The sequence below is a fragment of the Phoxinus phoxinus genome (assembly GCF_949152265.1).
Source record: "Phoxinus phoxinus genome assembly, chromosome: 18".
NCBI lineage: Eukaryota > Metazoa > Chordata > Actinopteri > Cypriniformes > Leuciscidae > Phoxinus > Phoxinus phoxinus.
The window spans coordinates 4915359-4928711 of NC_136893.1; the positions used below are offsets into that span (position 1 = coordinate 4915359).

A 13353-nucleotide genomic window follows, 5' to 3' on the forward strand; every position below is an offset into this window, starting at 1 on the left:
ATAACGGGACCGTGCCTGACTGAGCTGTGGTGTTTTTAAACACTACAAATGAGTACACTTGCATGCACAATCATAATGCGATTATAATGGGATTTTGCAATATTGCGATTAAACTTTACCACATGTGAACATAATATTCATATCAAACGAATTCAATTATGCTCATTATAGTAGTAACCATAATCACAGTTAAATATGTGGGGATAGCGGTCATAAACAGTCATGTAAACGCCTTAATCACATTATTACTGTATCTCTCTGACCATAGTGTGCATGTGCTCGAACGTACACAGTTCACGTGTGTTGTTCACACAACTTCATGAATGAACTCTGTGACATTATTTTGAAGTTTTCCTTCTACTCTGAATAGCTGAAATCTGTCTCTGCTCCTTATCTTACAATTACAATGGTTACAATGGCATCACATCACAGAATAATATCCAATACGTCCATATGTAACAGATCCTACTCGACCCGCTTCAAATCGGGGTTGTTGCATGGGAACCGGGCGTGCTAACAAGGCAATAAAGACCGCAGCCCATGCCGGCGACTCTGGTTCGAATCCCACTCGGAGCGGGTCGAGTAGGACCGGTTACATTTGGTGCCGTGACCCGGATGAGAGTGAGGTTTAGGGGGTGAGTGTAATGTAGGCCAGAAATGTGTGTAAACCTCACTCATTCAAATCTCAAGAGGCACACTAGCAACTGCCAGTTGTTAACGTCCTTGTTAGATATGTTTTGCTATAAAATTACAGGCATGGCATCTAAGGACTATTTCTCACTTTTCTCAGTTATTTTGCTTTATTTCCAGATTCAATCATAGGCTCGTTCTGATGTACTAGCGCATGTACGCACATGCACTCTTCAAAAACAGTGCTTTAGATCTCTTGACAAACTAAACGAGATAAATTACATTTGCATGTATTCTAAATAAAAGACACAGATTGCACTGAATGTCAGCTTGCTTATTTTGCAAACACAAAACTCTGCTTCTAAGCACAGGTCGAGAGCTGTCGTTCCAACCACACAACTTAGCGATGCTGCTTGCATGCAATAATGTTCGTTGGACTCGTTGAACTATGCTGATAACGACGGAACTTGTGAACATAGTTGGCTAACGATGCTTTTGGGAAACGCACCCCAGAGTGTGTCGAGTAGGACCGGTTATACATAGAAATGTGTTTTGCACTTGATGAAAGTGGATAACAACAGTGGCCAGTACAGTATGTGAGTTCATCATTTGTGCTGTGCATATGTGAATAATGGTGTTAAAAATAACCACACTTATTAGCATATTCAGAATAATGAAATAGCATGTAAACGGGAGTGAAGAGGGTTGCTCGGGTCATGTTAACATCTTTCTGCGATTAAGTCCTTACTCTGATTATTAGAAATATAAGGATTGTCGGTGCGCATTTAACCATAGTCATTTGTTAAGAGCTGAGTGCATGTGTTTAATGAGGTTTTTGGACCACAGCCCAATAGTCATTAATGTTTCAAATAAGAAGCATTGCATTTTACAGAATCTAACAGAACACACACCTGACTGCGGGTCCACAGTGAAGTACTGCTGGCCTTGAATCACTGAATACACCAGTTTGGCACTGCTCCCATACGTTGGGTCATCAGCATCTGTGGCTGTCACTTGAATAACCGATGTGCCTAAGGGAAGAGAGAGACGAAATAAGAGATATTTTTGACAAAGTCAAGGTTCAATAAGCACATGACCCTCCATCTTTTCTTCCGAACACAGCTCAATGACAGCAGTCAGAGGACATTTGCGTGTGTGCATCCGAGCGCAGTACCGATGTTGGCCATCTCAGGCACGGTGGCGCTGTACAGATCGCCCTGGAACACAGGTGGGTTATCGTTGATGTCTTGCACGCGGATGATGAACTGGGAGGATGGCTCCAGGGCTTTGCCGGTCTGTCGGTCTGTTACCGTGGCGATAAGGCGGTACTGGTCCTTCTCCTCGCGGTCTAGGGGTTTGGTGACGTGGATATTCCCCGTCCTGCTGTCAATGACGAACACCGAGCCGGCCCCTTCACCTTTTAAAATGTATTTCGTGCGTCCATCACCCCTGTCCACACTCGAATGAAGCTGAAGGAATGAATAAAAAAGAAAAACACAAACTATGTTAAGAAATTCACAAAATCATCCCCAAATTCAATTTCTATGAAGCCTGTATATACAGTATAAAAAGGAATTATAATATGATCTGTATTGTGATACAGTATATATTTTAAAAGTAATAGTAAAAACAGTTTGCAAATTATTTGGTTGAAGACTTTAGCTAATCAAAATATTTTAGCTCAAATGATTTATGTAAAAAAAAAAAAATTCAATAATGTTATTAATTATTAAAGGAAGGCTTTATAAGGCTTTTATGTGTGGTCTCATTTAATTTTAACGGTGATTGTTTCATTCTGTAGATGCAATATTACACTCTAAAAAATGCTGGGTTGTTTCAACCCAATTTTGGGTCAAATATGGACAAACCCAGCCATTGGGTTACATTTTGAATTAAATTTTTAACCCAACGTTTGGGTTTGTCCATATTTGACCCAAAATTGGGTTGAAACAACCCAGCATTTTTTAGAGTGTATGCTCAAGTCTTTCTAAATATTAATATATTAAAGATACTATTACTGATGGCACATAGACTTTCGTTGAAAAGTTTGGGGACAGTACGAATATTTTGTTCTTGTTGTTTTATTTTTTTTATCACAATGTCCAAAAACATGTTTTTTGAGCATCAAATCATCATATTCGAATGATTTCTGAAGGATCATGTGACACTGAAGACTGGAGTGTAATGATGCTGAACATTTTTTTTTCTTTAATTCACAGAAATAAAGTATATTGCATATCAGAAAGGCAGCAGGTAGATCTGAAGTAGACTTTGAGATATGAAGAACAATTTCCCCTAAATTTATTATGCATTTTATACAGTACACAGGCACAACAGAAGGTGTTACCTAAATCTAATGCTATTTTCTCACTTGGATAATACTCTTTTCTAAAAACATCCCGTGAAAATAATTACTTCAGAGACCGTCTGGTTCCATGTGAATAAATAACTCCATGAGGTAATGAGATGTGTTTGTTGTTTTCAGAAGCTGAGATCCTCTACGGCCTAACCACACAAATGTAATATCCGAGTATAAAAAATGACATGAGGGAAAAACTGTCCGAAATAAACGTGCAGCTTTACTAATAAAAAGGCATTTCCCTTTTTAATACTTTACGACAAAGTCATAATTGCTATGGTTGAGCTCTGGGCAGGCAGACTAATCCAGGATCACTGTGAAAGGGCACCTTTCCCCAGGGGCTAAAAAAGACCTCTGTGTCCAGATATCCAGTGTGTCTGATACGAGGAGCACCAGGTGTTTTTGGACTGATACGGGGCTGATGATTGGCCGGGCAGAAAATTCATTAGCTCAGCCGACCAATAAGGTCACAGGGGATTCTGTGAGAAACATGGAACATAAACGTGCCAAATAAACCTGTAAAACCAAACATGCTTCGGCTATGAAGAAACAATAGAATAGTGTTCACTGCTTATTGCCTTTCTATTTATTCTAAATGTAAACCACACAGCCTGTCATTACTGCGAATAAAAAAAGAAATTAATCCAGTATGTGTGAAAATGTTTAAAAACTACGGAAGAGGATTAGGGCCAAGCAATAATAAAAATAATAAAACCATCTCGAGATTAAAGTCATTACAATGCGAGATTAAACTCGATAAATTTTGAGAAAAAAAAGTCGAAATACAATCTTGAGAATAAAGTCGTTGTGTTTCGAGAAAAAACTCGTAAAATTTCAAGAAAAAAGTCGACATACAATCTTGAGCATAAACTCATTACATTTCGAGAATAAAGTTGTTGTGTTTCGAGAAAAAACCTGTTAAATTTCTAGAAAAAAGTCGAATTAATCCTGAGAATAAACTAATTTAAAAAACATAAAAAATCACATGTTGATAATATTTTGTGTCTGACATTGTTTTGAATTGCATAAATGCTGCACTGTATCAAGTGTCAAACATTTAGTAGTATTGTCTGAATTCTGAGCAATGTTTCATTCATTTCATCATTCAAAAACCGAGCTCACAATTAAATCACATTTCAAATCCGCCAAAAAAATTGAACTGTTTTGAAATTAAAGAAAAAGAAAATAGAGTCTACAATCAATATGTACACTGACTGATGCTATTTTTCCCCATAATTCAATGTGAAAAGAAAAAGGAAGACCTAAAATGCTGCTCAAGGACTCGAATTGGTTAATCAAGCTACTGTTTTACTGAATATTTCATTACAAATAAGATCTAAACTCAATGAGGAGTCCACTCACTACAACATGGACGTGGATCAGTGAAATATATAGCGAATAGGTTCATTTGCATTAACTGTACAAACTTACCGATTCACTAAAGCGAATCAGGCTTTTCGAAGCTACAGTTCGCAAACAATAGGACTTAAAAAATTAAATAAAAATGAAAATAAATAAATGATTTAAACTATAAATCACCCACTTAAAACTTTAGGTTATGATGATTGAATAGTTACTTGCAAAAAAATTATATTATTTAAAATTTAATTTCCTTTTATGTGGTTTCTAGCCGGACTTTATTGCATGGGTTGCTATAGCTGGCTTCCAAAAATTTTAATTAAATAAATACATTATTTAAACTACACTGTAAAAAATGTCTAACCTCCCCAACTCAAAATGTTCTAGTGACTGGTCACATCTAAATTTTTCAATTGGCCCAAGTGAAATTCTCCTTAAATTTGCAGAATTTCACTTGGGCCAATTGAAAAATTTAGATGTGACCAGTCACTAGAACATTTTGAGTTGGGCAGGTTAGACATGTTTTACAGTGTATGAATCACCTGCTTATTTTCTTATTTTACTTTATTATTTTTAAATGATGACTGAATGGTCAATTACAAAAAAATATTGATTTAAAATTGAATTACCATTACCTGGACCATTTATGGTAATTACCTAGTTCAAGCTGGCTTCCGATAACATAAAACATAAATAAATGCTGTATTACACGTTTGAATTATTGTCACACTTCTGAACAGACAGAATAGAGCTGCTACTTCCCCAACACTGCAGGCTACTCACAAAAAGTAGTAAACTGTTGTACATTGAAGCTTATATACGGTGGCAATATCTCTTTATCCACACACTGCAGATGTGGTATGAGCAGTATGTTATTGTGACATAACAATTCTCTGGATTTCCCCCTCTCACCTACACACACACACACACACACACACACACACACACATGCACAATCGCAGTCTATGTCCATCTGTGTTGTCCTCATCTCTCAGCTGTTTGCCTCTCACCCTCTTAGTCCATCTGTTTCTCTCTCTCCCTTTCTCTCTCTCTCTCTTTCTGTTTGTCCATCTGCTTAACCCTCATCTAACACCTCTCTGTCATGTTTATCCATCCTGCACGTTTCCGACAGCTAATATTCTGCCTTTGTCTGCTTCTGTAAGTGTGTGTGAGGGAGGAGAGGAGAGTTTAATGGGAATTAAGTTATTATTTCTAAGCTGGGTCAGGGTGAGAGAGAGAGAGGGAGCTGACGGCCAGCTAGAGGGAGCTGAAGGGATTATTCATCCGTCACTCGGGTCTCTTTCTCCGTCTTATCTTTGTCTTGTTCTCACAGCTTTTTGGAGTAGTACTTTAGTACAGAAGGAGAGTGTGTGTGTGTGGTCAGAAGAAGGCTTTACAGTGGTTTCCCATCCTGTGATCACACTAAAGCTTGGCATGCTGGGAAACTGGAGTGGGTTGAGGGAGCTTGTGATTAAAGGAGCTCTTCCTCCAGGATCTAAAATCTCTTCCCCCTGCTTTTAGTCTTAAAACAGTGACAACTTTCCATCTTTTTCATTTGTTTCAACCCATTTTTCAGTACTTTTTTAGACTTTTAGACTACATTTTAGACTCAATTACCAAGATGTCGAACACACACCCACATCCTCAGCACAAATATCCAGTGAGTGCACACACACAACCTGCATGTGCAGTAGATATACATATAGTTTGGTGGAGGCTAGTCTTCACTATCTAGACCACACTTCAGATTATTCTGGTTAAGAATTGCTCAGGATCAATCACAGATCATATTGTTTAAGGGCAGGATTATCTAATAAACTATTATACCACACTAACATAGAAATAACGTGGTAATAATAGCAATGCAGTCTCAAACTCAAATCTAAATATATTTTCATATTGACTTCATATTTTTATATCGTCGCGGGCAGATCTTAAAGAGACAGTAGCCCTAATAGTAAACATGCAGCCGCTTGTCCTTAAAGGGATTACCCAAAAATAAAAATAATGTAATTATTTACTCACTCACTCTAATGTTGTTCCATACATGTATTAATTTCTTTCTTGTGCTGAACACAAAAGAAGATATTTTGAGGAGTGTGGCTAACCGGGCAGTTGCTGGTCCCCATTGACTACCATAGTAGGAAAAAACTACCATGGAAGTCTCTGGGGTACATCAACTGTTTGGTTACCCACATTCTTCCAAATAACTTTTATTTTCAACAGAAGAGGGAGACTTATTCGGGTTTGAAACTGCTTGAGAGAGTAGGCTAAATGATGACAATTAAAAATTTTTGGAGAACTATCCCTGTTAAAACCCTCAAACGGTCCTCGGTCGTTTCTGACCTAAATATTTTCTGTTTTGAATTTCTAAAAATCACAGCTTCATCGGAATGATATGAAACTTGGTGACTTGGAATTAGGTATGTGAATACAAAAAAAATTTGAGGTCATGATCTGAGCATGCTAAGTGGTCGTGAAAAAAATAGTCACACTTGTGGTCTTCGGTCAAAAATGACCGACCCATAGGAAATGAATGGGAAATTTAGAAAAAAAATTGTGTACAATCTACAAATCGGCCACAATCCTAAAAAAAAGTTCACAGCAGGAAAGGGGGGACACTCTACAACATCAAGAGTGCAAAACAGACACACCCACCCACACACATACAAACTTTATACACATACACACCAATAAATTCTAATTACAAAAAATATGTTTTGATTTTTTAAAAATCAAAGCTTCATCAGAATGTTACGAAACTTAGTGACTTTTATGGCATTAGGTAGGGGTGTGCGATATTACGATTTTGTGACGCGCACATGCACTAAAAGCCTGTATAACAGCGCCTGGTTACTGGACTAAGTTATCTTTCGAGTCTTATTGCGCTAATACTGTCAAATACACACAAGGTTTACATAAACAAAGTTGGTTATGTCTAAAGTGAAAGAACAATAGAAAAAATGAAGAAAAAAATCTGCTTGTCAAATGCGTGTAGACTCGTTGCGCGCAGATCTTAAAGAGACAGTAGCCCTAATAGTAAACATGCAGCCGCTTGTCCTTAAAGGGACAGTTACCCAAAAATAAAAATTGTGTCATTATTTACTCACTCTCTAATGTTGTTCCAAACCTGTATTAATTTCTTTCTTGTGCTGAACACAAAAGAAGATATTTTGAGGAGTGTGGCTAACCGGGCGGTTGTTGGTCCCCATTGATTACCATAGTAGGAAAAAACTATTATGGAAGTCTCTGGGGTACATCAACTGTTTGGTTACCCACATTCCTCCAAATAACTTTTATTTTCAACAGAAGAAGGAGACTTATTCGTGTTTAAAGCGGCTTGAGAGAATTTACATTTTTGGGAGAACTATCCCTGTTAATAAAACAACAAAATACAAAGAGCATCTCACTCACTTTTGACTGAGAACTTTAATAGTCGCTTTAATAAGAATCAATGTAAAATTTATACAGTGAAGTCGATGTTGTGTTTTATTTTCATATTTGTTCGTTTAATTACTTTCTTCAATGCTGTTAAATACACCTGTAGCTGAAAAAAAGCACTGTTTATTTAATTTGTATATTAAGTTGTGTATGTGTATCTTTGTTCTTAATTTTTAATAACAAAGACAATGACAAATATGTTTTATCTTCGCCACTTTGGCCTAAATGTCTGCCATTCTTTTTTATTTTATATTTTGTTACCTAAGGCTTTGTTTTTAAAATAGGGACATTAGTTTGGATGTGATGCTCAGTCACTTGGAAAATAGTAAAACCAACATGAAAAGGAATCGTGATAAAATCGTGAATCGTGATTTTCCTGAAAAAAATCGTGATATGATATTTTTGCCATATCGCCCACCCCTAGCATTAGGTATATCTTTTGGAATCGAAAATCGATTTTGAATCGAATCGTGGCCTCAAGAATTGGAATCGAATTGAATCGTGAGATGGTAAAAGATTCCCACCCCTAGAAACGTAATAAAAAAAAACATACCTGTTCTATCTCTATTCAGCATATCTCTAACTCTGTGGGCATTATTGTCCGACTCGAACACCATTACTGTGAGTTTCTGTTTTGATATTGTCATCTTTCTGTGAGATGAGATTGTCCTGGCTCTGAGTGCGAGCTGGTTAGGCTCCGCCCCCTGTGCGTGTCACTTTTGGCTGAATTCTTCAAATATATTCTATTCTATTATTATTATTCAATAAGCTGCTATTATTAATCTTTTCTTGCAGAAACACACACACACTAAGTACATAGTGTGTATTTCTACATACATACATATAAATAAATACATAGATGGACCGGAGCTCTGCAGTTGTCAAGACGTCTGGATTAATGGATCTGTGCATTGATCATCCCTCATTACCATGTCTCCTCTCCACACAAACACCAGCACTGCACCGCTGTGCATCTGACAGCATGGGTATTTAAATCTACAAATTACCACGGAAAGTACCTTACACACACACACACAAACGCATTTGCATACGTCAGACCGGAGCTGTAAATTCAGACATGGCAGCGCTCAGCCGTGGCAGAACACGAGTGCACAAGCTGTCAGAGTGTTTTAAATAAGTGAGGTAAGAACATGGATTCATAATCTCATATTAACACTCGTGCTTCTATGGAGAAAAGCCCTGCATTTGCTACACGGACAGATGCTTGAAATCATGTTTGGAATTGAATACTAATACTAATTATTGCATACCATTTAAAAACAAAACAAGTAAATGAGTAAATTAAGATAAGTCAGCTCAGAATGGGGAAAGAACAAAATTAGTCAAGTTTGGTATCATAAATTGTGCTTGTTTGGCTCAAATGACACAATTAAACATTTATTTTAACTGTAAGGAATTGTTAGGAAATGGTAACTCTGCATTTTTAACTGATTTTAGCAGAGGAATTTTATCTCTTGTCATTCTGTTCAAAAAATTATTTGAAGGAAATGTTAAAAATTGATGTTTGATACCGTTTCCAGTTCAAGCTACAATCTACTGTATATACAAAGCAATTAAATTGCAGTCAAACTAGTCTTTAGAAAAGTAAATAGCTATACAACATGTTTACAAAAAGTAAAGGGGAGAATATCTTTTTAAATACACTTCTGTTCAAAAGTTTGGGGTCTTTTAAATGTTTTTGAAAGAAGTTTCTTATGTTTACCAAGTCTGCAATATATATGTCATTTATTCCTGTGATACAAATCTGCATTTTCAGCATCATTACTCCAGTCTTCAGTGTCACATGATCCTTCAGAAATCATTCTAATATGATGATTTGATGCTCAAGAAACATTTATGATTATTATCAATGTTGAAAACAGTTGTGCTGCTTCATATTTTTGTGGAAATCGTGATAATTTTTTTACCAGGTTCCAGCATAGAAAGTTTGAAAGAAAAGTACAAGAACGTTTATTTGAAACAGAAATCTTTGGTATATCATTGCAATGTCTGTACTGTCATTTTTTTTTATCAATAAATGCTAAATAAAAGTATTCATTTCTTTAAAAATCATATTAAACACCACACTTTTAAATATTTATTATTTTTCCAGCACAAAAACAATTGCATGCATGAACAGTTCCTAATTAGGGCGACAGCATCAAACTTGAACGGTTCAATTTACACTAAAAACAAGCAAAACGTCCCCAAAACACCCAGATAAAACAGTCAAAAAATGGATGATTTAAGATGTAAAATGCCACACAGGGATTTCAGCACCAACTCATTGCATCGTTTTTAACTTAATTTACATTAACATGAACTAAGCAATTTGCTAAACTGAATTTCCTAGTCACCTGAGAGGCAGATTTGAAGGAGAGTGTGTTTCATTAACTCGCTCATCTGTAAAGCTGCATGCACAATACAATACAATACAATACACAATACAATAAAAACAGCTATGTAGCATTTTGTCATGCTAAACTACTACAAGATTAGAAAAGTAGCTTGTTATTGGCTAGTATTTGCATTTCTAAAACAGCTGAACTTTCCTGCAGCTCAAACACTAGAGCGCTTGCAACGCCAAGGTCATGGGTTCGATTCCCAGGGAAAGCAAGAACTGATAAGAATGTAAATGTGTACCTTGAAATACAATGTGAGTCACTTTGTATAAAAGCGTCTGCCAAATGCATAATAAATGTAAATGATACTGAACAAATGTATTTAAGTGTCTATCGTCACTACTTTTATAGTTAGCTGCTCCTCAACACTGCATGGTAGTGTGCTTTTCCAAACACAGCCGAGAAACTTGCACCATATGGTTGGTTCAAATTTTGAGAGGCATGAAGGCTTTTGATCATAATAAGAGCTCTGAGGTACGCCGAGTGCTTTTCTTTAGTGCACTCTGAAGCCATTTGTAGTCGGAGAGAGAGAGGATGTATGTGTGACAGTGAGAGACGGAGGAGGAGTTGCTCTTCTGAAAGAAAGAAACAAAGAAAGAAAGACACAGAACAGAATCAGCTCTAATAGATATTAGCACCCGAGCAGCAAGACCCGGCAGATCTGAGGGCCGTGAGAGACAAACACATTTATTCTGAAATCAGAGAGAGGATGGACATGATCAGCAGGTCTGCAATTACTCAGAGACAGTCAGACAGAGCTACGGAAGAAGAAGAATACACGACTGATTTTGAATGGCCGGAGAAGGAGAAAGAGAAAGAGTGTAGGTCGTGTGCCATTCAGAATTGATAATTCCTCTTGAGTTTTATTTGAGTCTGTGCTTGAATTGAGGAAAACAAGTCGCGGTCAGAGTACCAGCAACAAGTTAGAAGTGCCGGTACTCTGATGTAAAAGAGGGTATGCTACAGATTAAAATATGGAAGTGCCAGTATTGCGTACCGGTGCGCTCCGGCACACTTCCAGCACCGATCTCAGTTCTTGCATTTATACTGAATCTGAATTGAGGAAGCAAGCAGGATGCAGAATTGTGATTTGAATTTGAATGCAGAAAGTAGAGTTATGATCAACTGAAATTCAAATAAATATAACTAGTTTTAAGTAAATAGATTAATTATTTGGACAGACGTGGATGGATGGATGGATGGATGGATGAATGGATGGATGGATGGATGGATGGATGGATGGATGGATGGATGGATGGATGGATGGATGGATGGATGGATGGATGGATGGATGGATGGATGGATGGATGGATGGATGGATGGATGGATGGATGGATGGATGGATGGATGGATGGATGGATGGATGGATGGATGGATGGATAGACAGACAGACAGACAGACAGACAGATAGATAGACAGACAGACAGACAGACAGACAAACAGACAGATAGATAGATAGACAGATAGATAGATAGATAGATAGATAGATAGATAGATAGATAGATAGATAGATAGATAGATAGATAGATATACGTATATTCTAATTCGTTTCTTTTTGTATGCAGACGAAATGTTGCCAAAATCTTGCTTGAGTTTTTGTTGTACCATTTCAATTTCACATATCAACGAGGATGTCAGAGCGTGACATGATTGAATACACTGTGTAAACACTGTCAATCGTGACCAGTCGTAAAACATTAATCATCTCTAGACCATCATAAAAGACGCACAGTGACGTTACACAGCCTACCTTGGCTTTTACCCCAAATCTCATCATATAACACAGTCTGACAAGTAACAGCCGTGACGGACAGAAAACAACCACACAGTCCTCCGTGTTTCAATCCAGAATCCTTCTGTAATATATTTACAAACCCGCTGACAGCGGTCCCAAACCCGGCAAACTGACAAATGTTCTCTGAAATACAGGAAATTCATCCTTGAATTCCTAAGAGCGCAACGCCAAAGACAAATTCAGCCCCGAGTGATGAGAAGTTGGAGAGATTTACACTTCCTGCAGTCAGAGAGACTTCCTGTCCTGAGGGGGTCACAGGAGCACGCTTGGTTGATTTTGGGAGGCAATAAAGCAAACATTGCTGTGTGTCAGACAAGGAAAGAAGCACGGCTTCAAAGTGCAGCTTAGAGGAGCCTCTCTCTCTCTCTCTCTCTCTCTCTCTCTCTCTCTCTCTCTCTCTCTCTCTCTCTCTCTCTCTCTCTCTCTCTCTCTCTCTCCCTCTCTCTCTCTCTCTCTCTCTCTCTCTCTCTCCCTCTCTCTCTCCTCTCTCTCTCTCTCTCTCTCTCTCTCTCTCTCTCTCTCTCTCTCTCTCTCTCTCTCTCCCCCTCTCTCTCTCTCTCCCCCTCTCTCTACATGAAGCCCCGGGCTGAGCAGTCTGCGTTCACGCGTGTGTGAGTTCCAGAACACAGCATGGCCATGATGTCAAAGCACATTCACTGCCTATTACTCTAACCAGTCAAAAAACACACACACACTAACACAGATGTACACGTATTTAAAGCAAACATCAAATCAAAACGCACCCTATTTACTGCTGTGATTCACATTACTGGTTCGGTGTTGTTGTACACAACTTGTCAAAAATCTACATTATTTAATTTTTTTCCAGCTGAATATCCCATTCCATTCCGAAATAATATCAGATTACAGAAGTAAAAAGGGATTGCAAACTAAGCGTATTATTTCTGACTAGCATTTCCAAATGAAACGCAAAAATAATGACTGTTTTCAAACACGTAATCTCATCCCAAAGTAGGTTTCCCAGCTGTCACGTATTAGCCGGGATGTGTGTTTACTGTGAAAATTCATGTGTGTGCATTTTTGCATTAATCATTTTATTTTGTATTTTTAATTCATATCATGGGAACTTTTTTGCTGTTTGTTTAATGATACAATTTGTTTAATATATATATATATATATGTATATTCAGTTGTTTCTGTTGTGTTGATGATTTAGCAATCCTAGAGAATAGATAAATAAATGTAAATAAATAAAAACTGAATTAATAAATCACTTAATAAATTATTTGAATTATTTCAAAAGTAATTGGTTAATTCACTTAATTTTATATATTGGCAATTTTGGCAAAAATTAAATAGGCTACTTTAAAATGCTATAAATATTTCAATTACTGAATTTTTTTATA

General features: G+C 37.2%; 1 protein-coding gene across 1 annotated transcript in view; it reads right to left on the bottom strand.

Moving 5' to 3' along the window:
• The window catches only part of cdh24a (cadherin 24, type 2a), an 81080-nt gene that overhangs the window by 37220 nt on the left and 30507 nt on the right, over window positions 1-13353 (bottom strand). The window contains exons 3-4 of the mRNA XM_079589622.1: window positions 1805-2099; window positions 1542-1661 (exon numbers count right to left, since the gene is read on the bottom strand). Of these exons, the coding sequence (XP_079445748.1) occupies window positions 1542-1661; window positions 1805-2099 (415 nt within the window). The remainder of the gene's footprint in view (window positions 1-1541; window positions 1662-1804; window positions 2100-13353) is intronic.